The following is a 19,541-nucleotide window of genomic DNA, read 5'->3' as shown; positions in this document are numbered from 1 at the left end:
ATGGGACTATTTTGAACCATGAAGTAATAAATCATCTGCATCTCACGTGTTTTTAAGATACCTGTACTTCTGGTTGCACAGTCCGATTAAACCAGAAAAAAAAAAAAAACCATTTTTATGCAACTTTTCTTAGGCAAAAAAGAGTCAGACTTTTGTTATGCAATTGTTCTTATACAGTTATGGTATTCAAAACCCCAGAAAGTAGCAAAGTTGTGTAGATTAGATAGATCTGACCACATTCTACATCAGGAGACAGAGGCAAGATGAAGACTGCTTTGCAACACCCCTTCCCTCCCTCTGACAGTACAAGAAGGGCACGGTTAAGAGGCAAAGCTTTTTGCAGTACCACTTAGTAAACTCTCTGCTCTCCGGCACTCTTGGTGTTGCATTCCTTAACAGCCCAGAGATCAGCGGGCTTATTCACTAAACACAAAGGAAACGGTAAAGTTTGGAAGGAAGCATGTCTACTCCAGTGATCACCAAAACAAAGTGTTTCAGAGATGTGAAATGTGAATGAACAGAGTTCTATCACAAGCGCCAGGTTAAAATAAGAACAACTAAAGTCAGGTTTTACCAGTTTCCTCCAGGTAACTTATATAATGGCAGTAATGGGTTGTCTGTATGTGTGTGTGTATATATATATATATGGCTCAGTGCAATCTGTCTACATATTTCAACATGAGTTGGCTGCTGGTATTTATCTATATTGGTGGCCAGGTAGACCAGCAATCCTTCCTACATCATACATAATGTAGTGAACTAACAACTATCTGCTAAATACTACAGTATCTTCTACTACATGGTTCCTCAAAGTAAGAACCTGGACCACTTCTGTGGTAAGGCACCAAAATTTGCCATCTCAAAATGTCTCTTTGGTATGTGGATTGTTTCAAGCTGAAAACAATCAAGGCCCAAAAGACTCAGGAAGAAACTTTGACCTTCCTTCTAACTGCCTAAAAGGATTTAGACAGAAGTCCTGTTCCCAGAACAGACCTATCACCACAGACATCTGCAAAGAATACAGGCTAGGTATGGTGGGGGGAAATCTGTGTCCCATTGTCTCTGCAGGCCCAGCAAATATTTATTTACCAAACATTGGCTTTTCCATCTCCATGTGAATTACCTTCCTTCCCTTTGAAGTCCCAAACTACCACCCCCAAAATCCTCTTTTGTCTTTAGCTGAAGAAGGTGAAGCTTTCGGCTATTTTGGTGAGACACTCAGTTTTTCCTGGGTCTCTCCCATGTATACATGTTATTAAACTTTTGTTTGAGTTTTTCCCGTTAATCCGTCTCATGTCAATTTAATTCTTAGGCCAGCTAGAGGAACCTAGAAGGATAGAGGAAAATATCTTCCTTCCGACACTATCAATATCCCCTGCGGTACTGCATAAAAATGTACATTTTAGGGCTTCCCTGGTGGCGCAGTGGTTGAGAGTCCGCCTGCCGATGCAGGGGACACGGGTTTGTGCCCCGGTCCGGGAAAATCCCACATGCCGCGGAGCGGCTGGGCCCGTGAGCCATGGCCGCTGAGCCTGCGTGTCCGGAGCCTGTGCTCCGCAATGGGAGAGGCCACAGCAGTGAGAGGCCCGCGTACCACAAAAAAAAAAAAAGAGCACATTTTAGAATCCCATCCCTGAACTACCAAATCAGAAGGTCAGGGCATTGTTCACAAGCCCCACAGGTAATTCTTACTTCAGGTGAAGTATGAGATCCAAAGCTCTACAGATTTTTTGTTTTACTATCTTCTGTTGCTTTGCCCACAGCAAATAGAATAAAGAATATATGTATACAAGGCATTACTCACCTTGTGAAAGCTTCCGTAGAAAATTTTCCTAATTTCAGGTCCTTCAAAAGTAACAGTTTGAAAATCCCCACTGTAGTCATGGTTGAAATATGTTAGGGTTTTCCCACCATCTAATCAAAGAAAGGAAAAGATAAACATTTGAGAAAATATTAAAAGGAGTAATATTTTAAAAAGTCAACTCAAAATAATGTAACCTTTGTTTTCAGGCTGTGTTTAGGGCAAAGTGACGAGTAGGTAAGGAAATGACCTATAGTCCTTGGGTTGCCCCAGGCTTTCAACTGGCCAGATTAACTAACTTAACCATGTAGTGTGATGATGAGGCAAGGACCCTGACATATATTGTTCCTCTGTAGTTCCTTGCCTATACTCCCATTCCCACTACCCTTTTGGGAGATGGTTGTCTGACGTTGGAAGTAGAGGCAGACAAAAAGGAAAAATGAAGTTAGTCAAATTGTTGCCAGAGCTGCTCCAGATCTTTGTTCAAAACCCATCAACCGTCTAACCCGCACCTTTGGCAGAAATGCCTGTGCTCAAAAGCTGCCAACCCCCCATCTTTAGCAGGAGTGAACATAAATTTTTAAGTTAAAAGGTCCAGAGGTGGGCTTCCCTGGTGGCGCAGTGGTTGAGAGTCCGCCTGCCGATGCAGGGGACACGGGTTCGTGCCCCAGTCCGGGAAGATCCCACATGCTGCGGAGCGGCTGGGCCCGTGATCCATGGCCGCTGAGCCTGCGCATCCAGAGCCTGTGCTCCGCAACGGGAGAGGCCACGACAGTGAGAGGCCCGCGTACCACCAAAAAAAAAAAAAAAAAGTCCAGAGGTAAGAAAGGAAGGTACAAAAACCACAAAAAAAACAGATGGAACCAGCTGGGACCAAGATGATGATGAATCTGACCTCCAACAGACCTTGAGTCCCGTTATACGGTGATTTACTACTTCAGCATGTTACCTACACCTACTTACTGGCAGCCATTAAGGACTAAAAAAGGATAAAAAGGAGGTAGCACCCAGCCTCTTGGAAAAAGCCCTGCCCCTTCCCTGGTAGACTAATGCATATGCTTCCCCAGCATCAGCCTCACTCCTCCTCCTCTCTTTGTCTTTACTTTTTAAAATTGAATCACCTCACATCAATCAGAATGGCTATCATCAAAAAATCTACAAACAATAAATGCTGGAGAGGGTGTGGAGAAAAGGGAACCCTCTTGCACTGTTGGCAGGAATGTAAATTGATACAGCCACTATGGAGAACAGTATGGAGGTTCCTTAAAAAACTAAAAATAGAACTACCATATGACCCAGCAATCCCACTACTGGGCATATACCCTAAGAAAACCATAATTCAAAAAGAGCTGTGTACCACAATGTTCATTGCATCACTATTTACAATAGCCAGGACATGGAAGCAACCTAAGTGTCCATCAACAGATGAATGGATAAAGAAGATGTGGCACATATATACAATGGAATATTACTCAGCCATAAAAAGAAACGAAATTGAGTTATTTGTAGTGAGGTGGATGGACCTAGAGTCTGTCATACAGAATGAAGTAAGTCAGAAAGAGAAAAACAAATACCGTATGCTAACACATATATATGGAATCTAAAAAAAAAAAAAACACAAAAGTGGTTCTGAAGAACCTAAGGCCAGGACAGGAATAAAGACGCAGACGTAGAGAATGGACTTGAGGACACAGGGAGGGGGAAGGGTAAGCTGAGATGAAGTGAGAGAGTGACATGGAAATATATACACTACCAAATGTAAAATAGATAGCTAGTGGGAAGCAGCCGCATAACACAGGGAGATCAGCTCAGTGATTTGTGACCACCTAGAGGGGTGGGACAGGGAGGGTAGGAGGGAGATGCAAGAGGGAGGCGATATGGGGATATATGTATATGTATAACAGATTCACTTTGTTATAAAGCAAAAACTAACACACCATTGTAAAGCAATTATACTCCAATAAAGATGTTTAAAAAAAATTTAAATCTCTCTCTTCAGGTGGGTGAGAAGTTGATCTGTGAACTTAGTTTCCACTTCTCCTTTCTTTAGCCACTGAATAAAGCTTGTGCTGTGTCAATCTCGGCTTCGGTTTTGCTATTCACCTACTTAAACCGGAAAGGAAAAAGAACCCTCCCCCTCCAAGGCAGAGAGCATGGGCCAGGCTAGGCCCTGAGCAGGGTTCATACAACTTAATTCGGTAACAAAATCTTAAGAAATAAAAACCAGATTCTTTGCCTTATTTAACCACTGAAACAACCAGTTTTCCCAGGACATGTAACTTACACTGCCCCAAAATAGTGATATTTCAGCATGTCTTTTATTATGAACAAACAAACAAGTAAAAAAAAAAACCTTCCTATTCTTGAGTACTTCATGTTACAAGGAATATTTTATTACAAAAAGAGAGGAACATTTTTCTCACTAATTCATTCCCCCGTTACAATTAAATTTTTCATTCTGTTTTCTATAGGAGCAAGTAAGTATTAATCATTTCAAGAGACTTCTTTGTTTTCGAGTCCTGGTTGGATATAGAGTTAGCAATTTACACCTTTTTAATCTACAGCTTTCCCTTAGTTTCAAAATCAATACAAAATGCTTTCACAATGTTTAGTTGTTGATTTATTTCCATGTACTGAAATGTCCTTTAACAAATACTAGTTGGAAATAGCTTAAAATACTTTTCTTATCCAAATGTTCGAGTTAATACCCAACAATAACCACCAAAATTTCATTCCCAGATTGACTGGGATCCTAAACTAAAAATATATTTAGAAAACTCAGGGACATTAACCAAAAACTTGATAATTCTCTTAAGTGATAATCATTTGTGACATCCAAGAGTAAAGGTTAAGAACTTTCCTTTATTGTTTCCTCCTCAACTTTCCAATCTCCAAACAATGGAATTTCTCATTCACAACTATTCTCTTTTCTTTCTGGACTAACTCTCTAGATGATCTCACATATGCAACTTTCAATTTTATATCTCCACCCCAGAATTCTTCCCAGAATATGCCGCTGCCAATCTGACATTCTTTTCTAGGATATGAAAGAGGCATTGCAACATTGTGACTTAAAAGAAATATATATTTGTTATTCAGATGACCAAAATATATTTCTCATATATACTTGGTCTTTGTCTAGGGTTCCTGCCTCACAGCTCCTAAAACCGTTGGAATTTCCTGTGGTCAGAACAAAAAAATGTGCCTTTTGTTATGTTAATACAGTGGCTTTTGGAAAGCCCTTAGGTAACCTAAGGATAAGGGCTGGTTGCCTGGAGAACCAGTCATGTGACGAGAGGGTTAGAACTTTCAGTCCCCCTACCCCCTCCAACTTCTATGGAGGGGAGAGGGGGTGGAGACTGAGTTCAATTGCCAATGGCCAGTGAGTTTATCAATCATTCCTATGTAATGAAGCATCCATAAAAACCCAAAAGGATGGGGTTCAGAGAATTTCCAGGTTGGTAAACATATGGAGGTGCCGGGACAGTGGTGCAGGTGGAGAGGGCATGGAAGCTCCCGCCCTCCTTCCCCATGCCTTTCTCCTAAGTTATATCCTTTCATGATAGACTGGTAATCTAGTATGCAAAATGCTTCTCTGAGTTCCGTGAGCCACTCTAGCAAATTAATTGAACCCGAGGAGGAAGTTGTGGGAACCTCTGATTTAGACTGTGGGTCAGAAGTACAGGTAAAACTCTGGACTTTCAGTTGACATCCTGAGCTGGAGCGGGTCATTGGAACCTCCAATGCGTAGCTGGTAGCAGCCTGAGCTTGCCACTGGTGGCTGAAATGGAGGGGGAGGAGGGCAGTCGTATAGGAACAAGCCCTCAACCTGTGGAATCTGATGCTACCTCTGGTACACAGTGTCAGATTGGAGTTGAATTCTCACATACTCTGCTGGTGTCCAAGAATCGCTTGGTGTTGTGTGGGAGCCTCTCCTCCACCCGCCACGCCCAACACACATGTTGGAATTGGGCCCAGGAACCCAAAAGAGGCATCTTACACTTATCCTATCCATATAGGAAAAATGACTTCTGATTCCACCCCTCACACTGATCCTCTTCTGCATCAAGTTGCATGCTCTTCCTGCAGTCGGCATGTCTCACCCTGCTCACTACTGAATCCCAGAGCCTGGTGTTGGCAAATAGTAGGAACTCGATGAATATTTGTTGAAAGAATGAGTAGATAAATGAATGAATCAACTATCACATAGTTCATCATTAGTATTTACAAACAGCTTAAAATAAGTGAGTTACTCTACAATACACACAAACCAGGCAAGATGACAGGCCACATACATTACTCATACATGTGTGTGCAAATGTTTTATAAATAAATATACTTACTATCTAAAATGACTCCAACCAATGGGTCAGAATTTTTATTTAAAATCTCCCAAAGAGCAAATGGCTCCTCTGGAGTATCAGGAAGAATCCGGAATAGAAAACTGATTGTATAGTCAGAGGGCAATCCTTCTGGATGTAAATATCTGAAAATAGAAAGAAAATAGTATATTTTATTGTATCCCTCTTTAAGAAGTTATCTATATGGTTATAAAAGCAAATACACTTTCATTATACAAGCTGTGAAAAAACAGAAAAGAAGAAAATAACAGATCACCATTATCCCATTCGGAAGTGATCACTCTTTTGGTGCTGTGCATTTCCCTCCAGCCTTTAAAGAACGTCTGTAAGTATTTGTCCAATTTATATAATTTTGCCCCTTTCTTTTCTTAGCACCATTTACTACATATTTCACATTCCTTAAATATTTTTAAGGGCATGATATTTAATATCTGCACAACCTTCTCGTGTTTGGCTATTCCATAATTTATCTTATTAAACATTTAAGTAGTTTCAAGTTTTAGTATTATAAATAATGTTTATCTACAGTCCTTTTATAAAACTTAAGACACTGTCACTTTCTACCACATGTTGTAGTTAGTTGCATTCCTGTCTGTGCTACGTGCTCTGATGTACCATCTAAATCCACCTTTAAGAACTGAGAACGACTAATCCTGCTTCTGGGAGTGATGTCTGCAGACAGCTCTCAGATACCAGTTCCCTCGGGAATGGCCTCAGCAGATGAGGGGTGCCTCTCCCAAGGTCATGCCAACTTTATTATGGTGCCTCTTTTTAATGACTAGTCTTTGAGGGAATATAAGGACCAGAGCCTCTCATTCCAAAGGAGATAACTCCATTCTAAGAACTGCTGTGTGGGGGTCAACTGAGGCTTCTACTGAAACTGCTTCATAGCTTGACTTCTCTCCTTTGCCCTCTACCCTGCTTCCCTCTGTTCCCTTCCAGAAGAGCACAGCCTCATCGACTCCCCACACACTGATCTCCACCTTCGGATCTGCTTCCTGGGGAACCCAACCTGCTACACCATCTTACCTCTCTAACAGTTAACTGGATCACTTACGTACTTTAAAATTTTTTCCTCAAACAACAGATACAGGCTTTTAGATATATAGACCCATAATATTTATTAATCAAATTGACAGATTGGTGAACAGGTTGGAATTTAGCATAAATGTAAAAGTGAATGTTTGATTTGCATACATTAAATATGTATGTATTCATTCATTCAATAGTTGTTGAGTGCCTACGATGTACCAGACATGGTCATACGCATTAAGATACATCAGTGAATCAAACTGGCAAGGAACCTTTGTATGAGCACTTGAATTTGAGCAGGGTGAATTATACAGTTTATTAGAAGGTAATAAGCGCTATCAAAAACAACAACAAAAAGCAGCATAATGGGGACTGGGAATGCTAGAATGCATTATTTTGCCATTTTAGTTAAAGTCATCAGCATTGGCTTCACTTAGAAGGTTCATTGGGAAGACTGCATTTGAGCAAAGGTTCACTGAGAAGGTCACACTTGAAGAAAAACTCATAGGAGATGAAGACATCCAGCCAGTGCAAGGATACTAAAGTGGGGTGTGCCTCGTATATTTTGAGAACGGACTAAAAGACACAAGAGGTAAAGTCAAAGAGGTAATAGCTACCCAGATAATGTAGGGCTCTTTGGCCAATCAAGAGCTTTGACTTTTATGCCAAGGGGAATGAGGAATCACTGGCAGATTTTGGAGTGACATGATCTGATTTATACATTAAAAAAAAAAAAATCATTCTGACAGCTACTTGGAGAACAGACTCCAAGAAGGCAAGGGTAGCAGCAGGAAGACCAGTTAGGAGGCTGCTGTAATGATGTAGAGAATAGATGATGGTACCTCATATCAGGGTGATGACAATAGAGGCAGTGAGAAGGAACAGACAATTAGGATTCCTTGGTGGATTGATGTGGGGCATAAGACAAACAGAGGAGTCCAGCTTCTTTGCCTAAGAAACTCGTTAAATGTAGTTAACATTAAGATGAAAAAGGTCATAGGGGAAGCTGGTTCTGGAGGTAAGATCAGGGATGTGGTATTGAACCTATAAAGTATGAAATACCTACGAGACATCCAAGTAGAGATATCTAGTAAGCAATTAAATATGTAGGGCTAAATTTGGGGAAGTAGATCTGGACTGGAAGTATAAAATTTAGGAGTCCTTGGCATATAGATGGGGTTCAACACTACGATACTGAAAAGATCACTGGGAAGCAGGGACAGACAGAGAAAACAAGGAGGTTCTGAGCAAGTCCTGGTCCCTCCAACATGAAGAGGTGGAAGAGAAAAGAAGAGCCAGCACTGAAAAGGAACAGCCTGGTAGACAGAAACTAGAAGCAGTGTGTATCCCAGAGGCCCAAGGAGGAGAGTGAATCCAGGAGGAAGATATGATCAACTGTATAAAATGCTGGTGACAGGTCGAGTGAGATAAAGGCTGGGAACAACAAATGAATGGATTTAGCAAGGTGGGGGGTGAGGGCATTGCTGGCCGGATGAACAATTTCAGTGGAGTGGTAGAAGATTTTCCTTCGGCAATTCTCATTTTTGTCTAGGCCTCCAGGAATGATTTTCAAATATCCATTTTAATGGTCATCACTAGACAGTGTAAAAAAACCTGTCAAAAGGTAACGTCAGATGTTGGATTTATCTAAAACTACAGATAGTACTGTAATTAGTACTGAATTCAATAAACAGTATTTTGGAAGAAGTTAGAAATGCAACTTGTTTACAAATTGGACAGATTAATTTAATACTCGAAAATGATCTCCTCCACCTTTTCATGCATATGTGCACACTATATCAAAACGTGGGCACAGAAAAAGTTTCACATTAAAATACTGAAGGCATTCTGAGACAAAAAAATGAATATTTGGAATGTAAAGTTGCAGGTGACATCTTGAGAGATAACCCCTTAAACCAGGAACTCCTAATTTGTAATTTCAAGTAAATCTGGAGATTTCAGAACTGTTGAAATAGCGCCAGGAATCCCTAGGTGCATCATAGACTGTAGAATAACTAGATAATTAATTTTTTAACACCTTAATGGGAATATAATTGCTTTACAATGTTGCATTAATTTCTGCTGTATAACAAAGCAAGTCAGCTATATGTATACATATATCACCATAGCCTCGCTCTCTTGAGTCTCCCTCCACCCTCCCTACCCCACCCCTCTAGGTGGTCACAGAGCACCGAGCTGATCCCCCTGTGCTATGGAGCTGCTTCCCACTAGCTGTCTATTTAACATTTGGTAGTGTATATATGTCCATGCTACTCTCTCACTTCATCCAAGCTTACTCTTCCCCCTCCCCGTGTCTACAAGCCCATTCTCTACATCTGCGTCTTTATTCCTGTCCTGTGTTAGGTTCATCAGAACTTCTTTTTTTTCCTTTAGATTCCATATATATGTGTTAGCATACGGTATTTGTTTTTCGCTTTCTAACTTCACTCTGTATGACAGACTCTAGGTCCATCCACCTCATTACAAATAACTCAATGTCGTTTCTTTTTATGGCTGAGTAATATTCCATTGTACATATGTGCCACATCTTCTTTATCCATTCATCTGTTGACAAACAAATTGGTTGCTTCCATGTCCTGGCTATTGTAAATAGTGCCGCAGTGAATATTGTGGTACATGACTCTTTTTGAATTATGGTTTCTCAGGGTATATGCCCAGTAGTGGGATTCCTGGGTCATACAGTACTTCTATTTTTAGTTTTAAAGGAACCTCCATACTGTTCTCCATAGTGGCTGTATCAATTTACATTCCCACGAACAGTGCAGGAGGGTTCCCTCTTCTCCACACCCTCTCCAGCATTTATTGTTTGTAGATTTTTTGATGATGGCCATTCTGACTGGTGTCAGGTGATACCGCATTGTAGTTTTGATTTGCATTTCTCTAATGATTATTGATGTTGAGGATCCTTTCATGTGTTTGTTGGCAATCTGTATATCTTCTTTGAGAAATGTCTATTTAGGTCTTCTGCCCATTTTTCGATTGGGTTGTTTGTTTTTTTGATATTGAGCTGCATGAGCTGCTTGTAAATTTTGGAGATTAATCCTTTGTCTGATGATTCATTTGCAAATATTTTCTCCCATTCTGAGGGTTGTCTTTTCGTCTTGTTTATGGTTTCCTTTGCTGTGCAAAAGCTTTTAAGTTTCATTAGGTCCCATTTGTTTATTTTTGTTTTTATTTCCATTTCTCTAGGAGGTGGGTCAAAAAGGATCTTGCTGTGATTTACATCATAGTGTTCTGCCTATGTTTTCCTCTAAGAGTTTTACAGTGTTTGGTCTTATATTTAGGTCTTTAATCCACTGTGAGTTTATTTTTGTGTATGGTGTTAGGGAGTCTTCTAACTTCATTGTTTTACATGTAGTTGTCCAGTTTTCTGAGTACCACTTACTGAAGAGGCTGTCTTTTCTCCATTGTATATTCTTGCCTCCTTTATCAAAGATAAGGTAACCATATGTGTGTGGGTTTATCTCTGGGCTTTCTATAACATTCCATTGATCTGTATTTCTGTTTTTACCCAGTACCATACTGTCTTGATTACTGTAGTTTTTTAGTATACTCTGAAGTCAGGTCACCTGATTCCTCCAGCTCTGTTTTTCTTCCTCAAGATTGCTTTGGCTATTCGGGGTCTTCTGTGTTTTCATACAAACTGTGAAATTTTTTGTTCTAGTTCTGTGGAAAATGCCATTGGTAGTTTGATAGGGATTGCATTGAATCTGTAGATAGCTGTGGGTAGTATAGTTATTTTCACAATGTTGATTCTTCCAATCCAAGAACATGGTATATCTCTCCATCTGTTTGTATCATCTTTAATTTCTTTAATCCCTGTCTTATAGTTTTCTGCATACAAGTTTTTGTCTCCTTAGGTAGGTTTACTCCTAAGTATTTTATTCTTTTTGTTGCAGTGGTAAATGGGAGTGTTTCCTTAATTTCTCTTTCAGAGTTTTCATCATTAGTGTATAGGAATGCAAGAGATTTCTGTGCATTAATTTTGTATTCTGCTACTCTACCAAATTCATTTATTAGCTCTAGTAGTTTTCTGGTGGCATCTTTAGGATACTCTGTAGTATCATGTCATCTGCGCACAGTGACACTTTTACTTCTTCTTTTCCGATCTGGATTCCTTTTATTTCTTTTTCTTCTCTGATTGCTTTGGTTAAAACTTCCAAAACTATGCTGAATAATAGCGGTGAGAGTGGGCAACCTTGTCTTGTTCCTAATCTTAGAGGAAATGGTTTCAGTTTTTCACCATTGAGAATGATGTTGGCTGTGGGTTTGTCATATATGGCCTTTATTATATTGAGGTAGGTTCTCTCTATGCCTACTTTCTGGAGAGTTTTTATCCTAAATGGGTGTTGAATTTGGTCAAAAGCTTTTTCTGCATCCATTGAGATTATCATATGGGTTTTATCCTTCAATTTGTTAATATGATGTATCACATTGATTGATTTGCATATACTGAAGAACCCTTGCATTCCTGGGATAAACCCCACATGATCATGGTGTATGATCCTTTTAATGTGCTGTTGGATTCTGTTTGCTAATATTTTGTTGAGGATTTTTGCATCTGTGTTCATCAGTGATATTGGCCTGTAGTTTTTTTTTATGAAATCTTTGTCTGGTTTTGGTACTAGGGTGATGGTGGCCTCGTAGAATGAGTTTGGGAGTGTTCCTCCCCCTGCTATATATTTGGAAGAATTTGAGAAGGATAAGTGTTAGGTCTTCTGTAAATGTTTGATAGAATTCGCCTGTGAAGCTATCTGGTCCTGGGCTTTTGTTTGTTGGAAGACTTTTAATCACAGTTTCAATTTCAGTGCTTGTGATTGGTCTGTTCATATTTACTATTTCTTCCTAGTTCAGTCTCGGAAGGTTGTGCTTTTCTGAGAATTTGTCCATTTCTTCCAGGTTGTCCAGTTTATTGGCATATAGTTGCTTGTAGTAATCTCTCACACTCCTTTGTATTTCTGCAATGTCAGTTGTTTCTTCTCCTTTTCCTTTTCTAATTCCGTTGATTTGAGTTTTCTGCTTTTTTTTCTTGATGAGTCTGGCTAATGGTTATCAATTTTGTTTATCTTCTCAAAGAACCAGCTTTTAGTTTTATTGATCTTTGCTATCATTTCCTTCATTTCTTTTTCATTTATTTCTAATCTGATCTTTATGATTTCTTTACTTCTGCTAACTTTGGGGTTTTTCTGTTCTCCTTTCTCTAATTGCTTTACATGTAAGGTTAGGTTGTTTATTTGAGATGTTTCATGTTTCTTGTTTCTTGAGGTAGGATTGTATTGCTATAAACTTCCCTCTTAGAACTGTTTTTGCTGCATCCCATAGGTTTTGGTTCATCGTGTTTTCACTGTCCTTTGTCTAGGTATTTTTTGATTTCCTCTTTGATTTCTTCATCAATCTCTTGGTTATTTAGTAGCCTATTGATTAGCCTCCATGTGTTTGTATTTTTTACAGTTTTTTTTCCTGTTATTGATATCTAGTCTTATAGCGTTGTTGTTGGAAAAGATACTTGATACTATTTCAATTTTCTTAAAGTTACCAAGGCTTGATTTGTGAGCCAAGATATGATGTATCATGGAGAATGTTCCATGGCACTTGAGAAGAAAGTGTATTCTTTCTTGTTGTTTTGGGATGGAATGTCCTATAAATAACAGTTAAGTCCATCTTGTTTTATGTATCATTTAATGCTTTTGTTTTCTTATTTATTTTCATTTTGGATGATCTGTCCATTGGTGAAAATGAGGTGTTTAAGTCCCCTACTATTATTGCATTACTGTCAATTTCCCCTTTTATGGCTGTTAGCCCTTGCCTTAGGTATTGAGGGGTTCCTAGGTCGGGTGCATAAATATTTATAATTGTTTTATCTTCGTCTTGGATTGATCCCTTGATTATTACGTATTGTCCTTCTTTGTCTCTTGTAATAGCCTTTATTTTAAAGTCTATTTTGTCTGATATAAGAATTGCTACTCCAGCTTTCTTTTGATTTCCATGTGCATGGAATATCTTTTTCTGTCCCTTCACTTTCAGTCTGTATGTGTCCCTAGGTCGGAAGTGGGTCTCTTGTAGGCAGCATATATATAGGTATAGTTTTTGTATCCATTCAGTCAGTCCATGTCCTTTGGTTGAGCATTTAATCCATTTACGTTTAGGGTAATTATCAGTATGTACGTTCCTATTACCATTTTCTTAATTGTTTTGGATTTGTTATTGTAGGTCTTTTCCTTCTCTTGTGTTTCCTTCCTAGAGAAGTTCCTTTATCATTTGTTGTAAAGCTGTTTTGGTGGTGCTGAATTCTCTTAGCTTTTGCTTGTCTGTAAAGGTTTTAATTTCTCCGTCAAATCTGAATGAGATCCTTGCTCGGTAGAGTAATCTTGGTTGTAGGTTTTTCCCTTTCATCACTTTAAACATATCCTGCCACTCCCTTCTGGCTTGCAGACTTTCTGCCGAAAGGTCAGCTGTTAACCTTATGGGGATTCCCTTGTGTGTTACTTGTTGTTTTTCCCTTGCTGCTTTTAATATTTTTTCTTTGTATTTAATTTTTGATAGTTTGATTAATATGTGTCTTGGCATGTTTCTCCTTGGCTTTATCCTGTATGGGACTCTCTGTGCTTCCTGGACTTGATTGACTATTTCCTTTCCCATATTAGGGAAGTTTTCAACTATAATCTCTTCAAATATATTCTCAACCCCTTTCTTTTTCTCTTCTTCTTCTGGGACTCATATAATTTGAATGTTGGTGCGTTTAATGTTGTCCCAGAGGTCTCAGAGACTGTCCTCAATTCTTTTCATTTTTTTTTTCTTTATTCTGCTCTGCGGTAGTTATTTCCACTATTTTACCTTCCAGGTCACTTATCTGTTTTTTTGCCTCAGTTATTCTGCTATAGATTCCTTCTAGAGAATTTTTAATTTCATTTTTTGTATTGTTCATCACTGTTTTTCTCTTTTAGTTCTTCTAGGCCCTTGTTAAATGTTTCATCTATTTTCTCCCTTCTATTTCCAAGTTTTTGGATCATCTTTACTATTATTATTCTGAATTCTTTTTCAGGTAGACTGTCTATTTCCTCTTCAGTTATTTCATCTGGTGGGTTTCTACTTTGCTTCTTCATCTGCTGAATATTTCTTTGTCTTCTCATTATGTTTAACTTACTGTGTTTGGGATCCTTTTCGCAGGCTGCAGGTTCATAGTTCCCATTTTTTTGATGTCTGCCCCAGTGGGTGAGGTTTGTTCAGTGGCTAGTGTAGGCTTCCTGATGGAGGGGACTGGTGCCTGTGTCCTGGTGGGTGGGGCTGGATCTTGTCTTTCTGGGAGGCAGGACCTCATCTGGTGGTGTGTTTTGGGGTAAACAAAACTCACATAGTAAAACCTTACTATGATTTTAGGCAGCCTCTCTGCTAATGTGTGGGGTTGTGTTCCTGTCTTGCTTGTTGATTGGCATGGGGCATCCAGCACTGAAGCTTGCTGGTCGTTGAGTGGAGCTGGGTCTTAGCGTTAAGACAGAGATCTCTGGGAGAGCTCTCGCCGATTGATATTACATGGGGCCAGGGGCTCTCTGATGGTCTAACGTCCTGAACTCGGCTCTCCCACCTCATAGGCTCAGGCCTGACACCAGGCCAGAGCACCAAGACCCTGTCAGCCACAAAGCTCAGAAGAAAAGGGAGAAAAAGAGAAAGAAAAAATAATAATAAATTAAAAATAATAATAATAATTTAAAAAGAAGAGGGCAACCAAACCAATAAACAAATCCACCAATGATAACAAGCGCTAAAAACTATACTAAGATAAACCTAGAAATCAGAAACAAATCAGCCGCAGACAGCAAACCCCAAGTCTACAGTTGCTCCCAATGTCTACTGCCTCAATTTTGGGATGATTTGTTGTCTATTCAGGTGTTCCAGAGATGCAGGGTACATTAAGTTGACTGTGGGGATTTAATCCACTGCTCCTAAGGCTGCTGGGAGAGATTTCCCTTTCTCTTCTTTGTTTGCATAGCTCCTGGGGTTCAGCTTTGGATTTGGACCCACCTCTGCACGTAGGTCATCTGAGGGCATCTGTTCCCACACAGACAGGAGGGGGTAAAACAGCGGCTGATTAGGGGGCTCTGGCTCACTCAGGCCAGGGTTGGGAGGGGTACAGAATGTGGGGCAAGCCTGCGGTGGCACAGGCCAGTGTAACGTTGCAAAAGCCTGAGGCGGGCTGTGTGTTATCCCGGGGAAGTTGTCCCTGGATCACGGGACCGGCAGTGGCGGGCTGCACAGGCTCCCAGGAGGAGAGCTGTGGATAGTGACCTGTGCTCGCACACAGGATTCTTGGTGGTGGCAGCAGCAGCTTTAGCATTTCATGCCCGGCTCTGTTGTCCGCGCTGATAACCACAGCTCGTGCCCATCTCTGGAGCTCGTTTAGGCAGTGCTCTGAAACCCCTCCCCTCGCACACCCTGAAACAATGGTCTCTTGCCTCTTTGGCAGGTCCAGACTTTTTCCCAGATGCCCTCCTGGCTAGCTGTGGCGCACTAGCCCCCTTCAAGCTGTGTTCACACAGCCAACCCCAGTCCTCTCCCTGCGCTCCGACTGAAGCCCAAGCCTCAGCTCCCAGCCCCGCCCACCCCGGCGGGTGAGCAGACAAGCTTCTCAGGCTGGTAAGTGTTGGTTGGCACAGATCCTCTGTGCGGGAATCTCTCCGCTTTGCCCCTTGCAGCCCTGTTGCCGTGCTCTCCTCCGTGGCTCCAAAGCTTCCCCGCCACCCACCTCCCGTCTCCACCAGTGAAGGGGCTTCCTAGTGTGTGGAAATTTTTCCTCCTTCACAGCTGCCTCCCAGAGGGGCAGGTCCCATCCCTACTCTTTTGTGTCTGTTTTTTCTTTTTTCTTTTGCACTTCCCAGGTACATGGGGATTTTCTTGCTTTTTGGGAAGTCTGAGGTCTTCTGCAGCATTCAGTAGGTGTCCTGCAGGAGTTGTTCCACAGGTAAATGTATTTCTGATGTATTTGTGGGGAGGAAGGTGATCTCCTTGTCTTACTCCTCCACTATCTTGAAGGTCCCCCCAATAATGTGATTTTTACATCAACTATATGGAGTTGCTATTGTGACTTCTCCAGGATAAAAACCATCTGAATTCATGGCACTATCTTAAAATGGTTCAGGGTGTGGATTCTGGGATCTGCAGGTGCAAATCCCAGCATGGTCTTCAACAAAATATGTGATCTCACTCAAGTCATTTAGCTTCTTTATGCTTTAGTTTTGTTATTTATAAAACCAAGATAATAAATGACTCTACTTCATAGAGTTATTGGGAGGTTTGAGTGAGTTACTAGCATTTAGAACAATGCCTGGTCTGTGGTAGTGCTATGTAAGTACTAACTATCTTTATATTTTTCTGAGATGAACAAATATGAAAGTTCAAGCAGCATTATGTGTAGGTCTAACATTTTTAAAGAAATCTAAACATCATCTGCTCTATCCATCATGGAAAATCCTGCTGGGAATTATTACAGCATATTTCTAGTTGATATCATTTCCACAGTGCGATATAATAAACAATAATTGACTTTAGTATCTTGCAATGGAAACATACTTGGTTGGCTGGGAAACCAGGGCATCTTTATGAAGTTGATAACAAGGATACACATTGAAGGTACCAGGCTCCATAGAAACCCCTTCCACCGATGAAAATTCCTTTTCAACCAAACCAAACATTTCCATCATCTTAAATCCTTAAAAAAAAAAAAGAAAGAAAGAAAGAAAAAGAAAAAAAACAGGGATAGAGAAAAAGAATAAACAGGCACTTTAGGATTTTAAATTTCAAAATTAGTCTATTAAGGATGAAAAAATCTGGACCCAAAATGGGAGTTATTTAATATATTTGTATTTGGAAAATTTGTGAAATGGCATACCTGCAAGATCAATGTCATCCTTATGCACCAGTGGGCAGGCTGGAAGACAAAACAAACAAGATAAAACCCTAATTCAGATATTTTCCAAACATATTCTTTCCTTGTCCTGAGAACAGGAAGCTAACAATCTTGACGGAAGTCAGTTGTGGAGGGAATCCACACCACATGTGGCTACAGCTTTCTGTGGATTCGTAAAGACTGAAACACTCTCACTTTTCGTTTTAAAACCAAAGGGTCCCAACTTCCTTCTCCTCTCCTGGGTCCATTAAAATCGATGGTGGTCACTTGATAGTATGTCTTGGGAGAAGTCCCACTTCTAATGTGTTACCCTGATGAGCAGACTTAACACATTTTTGAAAACTATCTGCTATAGCTGTTCAAGAGAGTTGCTTTTAAATACAGACCCTCGTCTTTTTAGGGAAAGTCTTTATCAACCTAAAACCCTGAACCAAGGAGAGGTAAGGTTTACTTCCCATATGCTTGAAACCACAAAACTTAATGTCTGCATAACAAATAGCTTCTCCAAGTCAATTTTCTCCCTTCGGATCAGGATGGTATTCATTATGTAACTGGTATAAATATCTCAGCATTTAAGCAATGTAAGTGCAAATTCCAAAGAACTAACTTGCTGACGCGGTTTCACAGACAAAAGTAATCAATTCATCTTCAATTTTCTTAAAGGCGTCAAAGTCATCCACAAAGAAGACATGCCGGGCGCTGGGCTTACTGCCAATGCTAACCAACTCTGAGTAATCTGCATCAGCCACGCCGACTGCAAAAATGCTGTAGCCTGTGGTAAAAGGGGAACAGATTTCTGATGACTTTAAATCGCAGCAAAAACAAACAATGCAATATGAGACACGTCCAAATATTTAAAACATGTTTATTTAGGAGGGCCAGTGGGGGTGGATAATGCACTCTTTACAGTTCTTCAGAATTCTGCATGCACATAATTTACTCTATGATAATTAACCCATCATCCCCTAAAGAAAGTTTCCACTTTATTTTTATTTATTTATTTATTTTCACAGTATGCGGGCCTCTCACTGTTGCGGCCTCTCCCGTTGCGGAGCACAGGCTCCGGACGCGCAGGCTCAGTGGCCACGGCTCACGGGCCCAGCCGCTCTGTGGCATGTGGGATCTTCCCCAACAGGGACACGACCCTGTGTCCCCTGCATCGGCAGGCAGACTCTCAACCACTGCGCCACCAGGGAAGCCCCGAAAGTTTCCACTTTAAAGAAGCTTAAGAGAGTCAGTGTTTGAGACAAAATAGTTACCATTTGAGTAACATCTTTATTTTTGCATATTTTTAATAATGATTTTAGTATTTATGGGAAAAAGTGCAATTGAAACAAAAAAAGTTTTGGGTTTTTTTGGTTTTGTTTTGTTTCATTTTCAGAAGTAGAAACTGAGATATTACAGGCTTAGAAGCCTGAGGTGGGTCACAGTTCAATGCTTGGCAAATACATATTAAGCTAGTCTTTGCACATACAGATCTTATAGAATGCAATCTTCACATTTTGTGTTCTCCATTTTACAAATGGAGAACAAAGGCTGAGGAGTTTCTGTGATCAGTTTCCCTCCCCTGGTCCTTTTCATAGTATTGCACTTAATTTTCTTTTCTTTTCCTTTTTTTTCTTTTTGACCACACAGCATGACAGGGATCGAACCTGTGCCCCCTGCAGTGGAAGCATGGAATCTTAAACAAACGGATTGCCAAGGAAGTCCTATAGTGCACTTAATTGATGGAGTTGCTTATATAGGGCATCCTGTATGTAACAAAAGTACTGGAGAAAATACAGCAAAATCATAGATTTGTAACCTGGAAACTTTTAAAAATCACTTTGTCCAGTTAATATTAAGAAAGATTTAGAAACACTTTAGTCATGCTGATGTAGCCTATAAATGTCTATGCAGAAAACAAGGCTAACGGTATTATTGGTAGCCACTGTTGCTTATCTGTGTAAAACTTACCATCTGATTGCATCTCCCTGGAGATTTTGCTCACATCATCTTGTGATCTTCCATCAGTTATAACCACGATGACCTTCGGGATGCCTCTTCTGGTTCCTGACTCTGCAGTAAACAAGGTATCTCGGACATGCTTAATTGCTTTTCCTGAAACAAAGGAAGGCAATAATTCAATTTCATTTCCTCCCTTGCTAGAGATGGAAGAGTGGGAATGAAGTTCTTAAGTCAATGAAAAACCTATTTTTAAAAAAATCTATATTACTATGCTTCAAAAAGAAGTCATTTCAGTAATTAGTAATAATTATTTCGGGTCTTACCTGGGCTTCTTGTGGTCTTACCTGTTTTTGTATTTCCTCCTTTGTACGAGATATGTTTAATTGCATCAAGAACAGTCTCTTTGGTTTTGTAAGAGTTAAGTTTAAATTCTGTCCTGGGGTCATCAGTGAACTGGACCATTGCAACCTAGAGAGAG

At 40.1% G+C, this 19,541-nt stretch overlaps 1 protein-coding gene across 4 annotated transcripts in view; it reads right to left on the bottom strand.

The window, feature by feature from the left end:
• COL14A1 (collagen type XIV alpha 1 chain) overlaps positions 1 to 19,541 on the bottom strand; it is a 257,518-nt gene that overhangs the window by 73,620 nt on the left and 164,357 nt on the right. For all 4 annotated transcript variants that reach the window (XM_027092565.1, XM_027092562.1, XM_027092564.1 and 1 more), the window contains exons 27-33: positions 19,408 to 19,531; positions 19,073 to 19,216; positions 17,724 to 17,888; positions 17,099 to 17,137; positions 16,780 to 16,918; positions 6,145 to 6,287; positions 1,805 to 1,914 (exon numbers count right to left, since the gene is read on the bottom strand). In XM_027092565.1, coding sequence (XP_026948366.1) covers positions 1,805 to 1,914; positions 6,145 to 6,287; positions 16,780 to 16,918; positions 17,099 to 17,137; positions 17,724 to 17,888; positions 19,073 to 19,216; positions 19,408 to 19,531 — 864 coding nt within the window. The remainder of the gene's footprint in view (positions 1 to 1,804; positions 1,915 to 6,144; positions 6,288 to 16,779; positions 16,919 to 17,098; positions 17,138 to 17,723; positions 17,889 to 19,072; positions 19,217 to 19,407; positions 19,532 to 19,541) is intronic.

This window comes from Aethalodelphis obliquidens, unplaced genomic scaffold, assembly GCF_003676395.1.
Source record: "Aethalodelphis obliquidens isolate GAN/ISIS:26980383/991018 unplaced genomic scaffold, ASM367639v1 scaffold79, whole genome shotgun sequence".
Lineage (NCBI taxonomy): Eukaryota > Metazoa > Chordata > Mammalia > Artiodactyla > Delphinidae > Aethalodelphis > Aethalodelphis obliquidens.
Note: the sequence above shows the minus strand (reverse complement) of the source record. Positions and strands in the feature narration are given on the sequence as shown.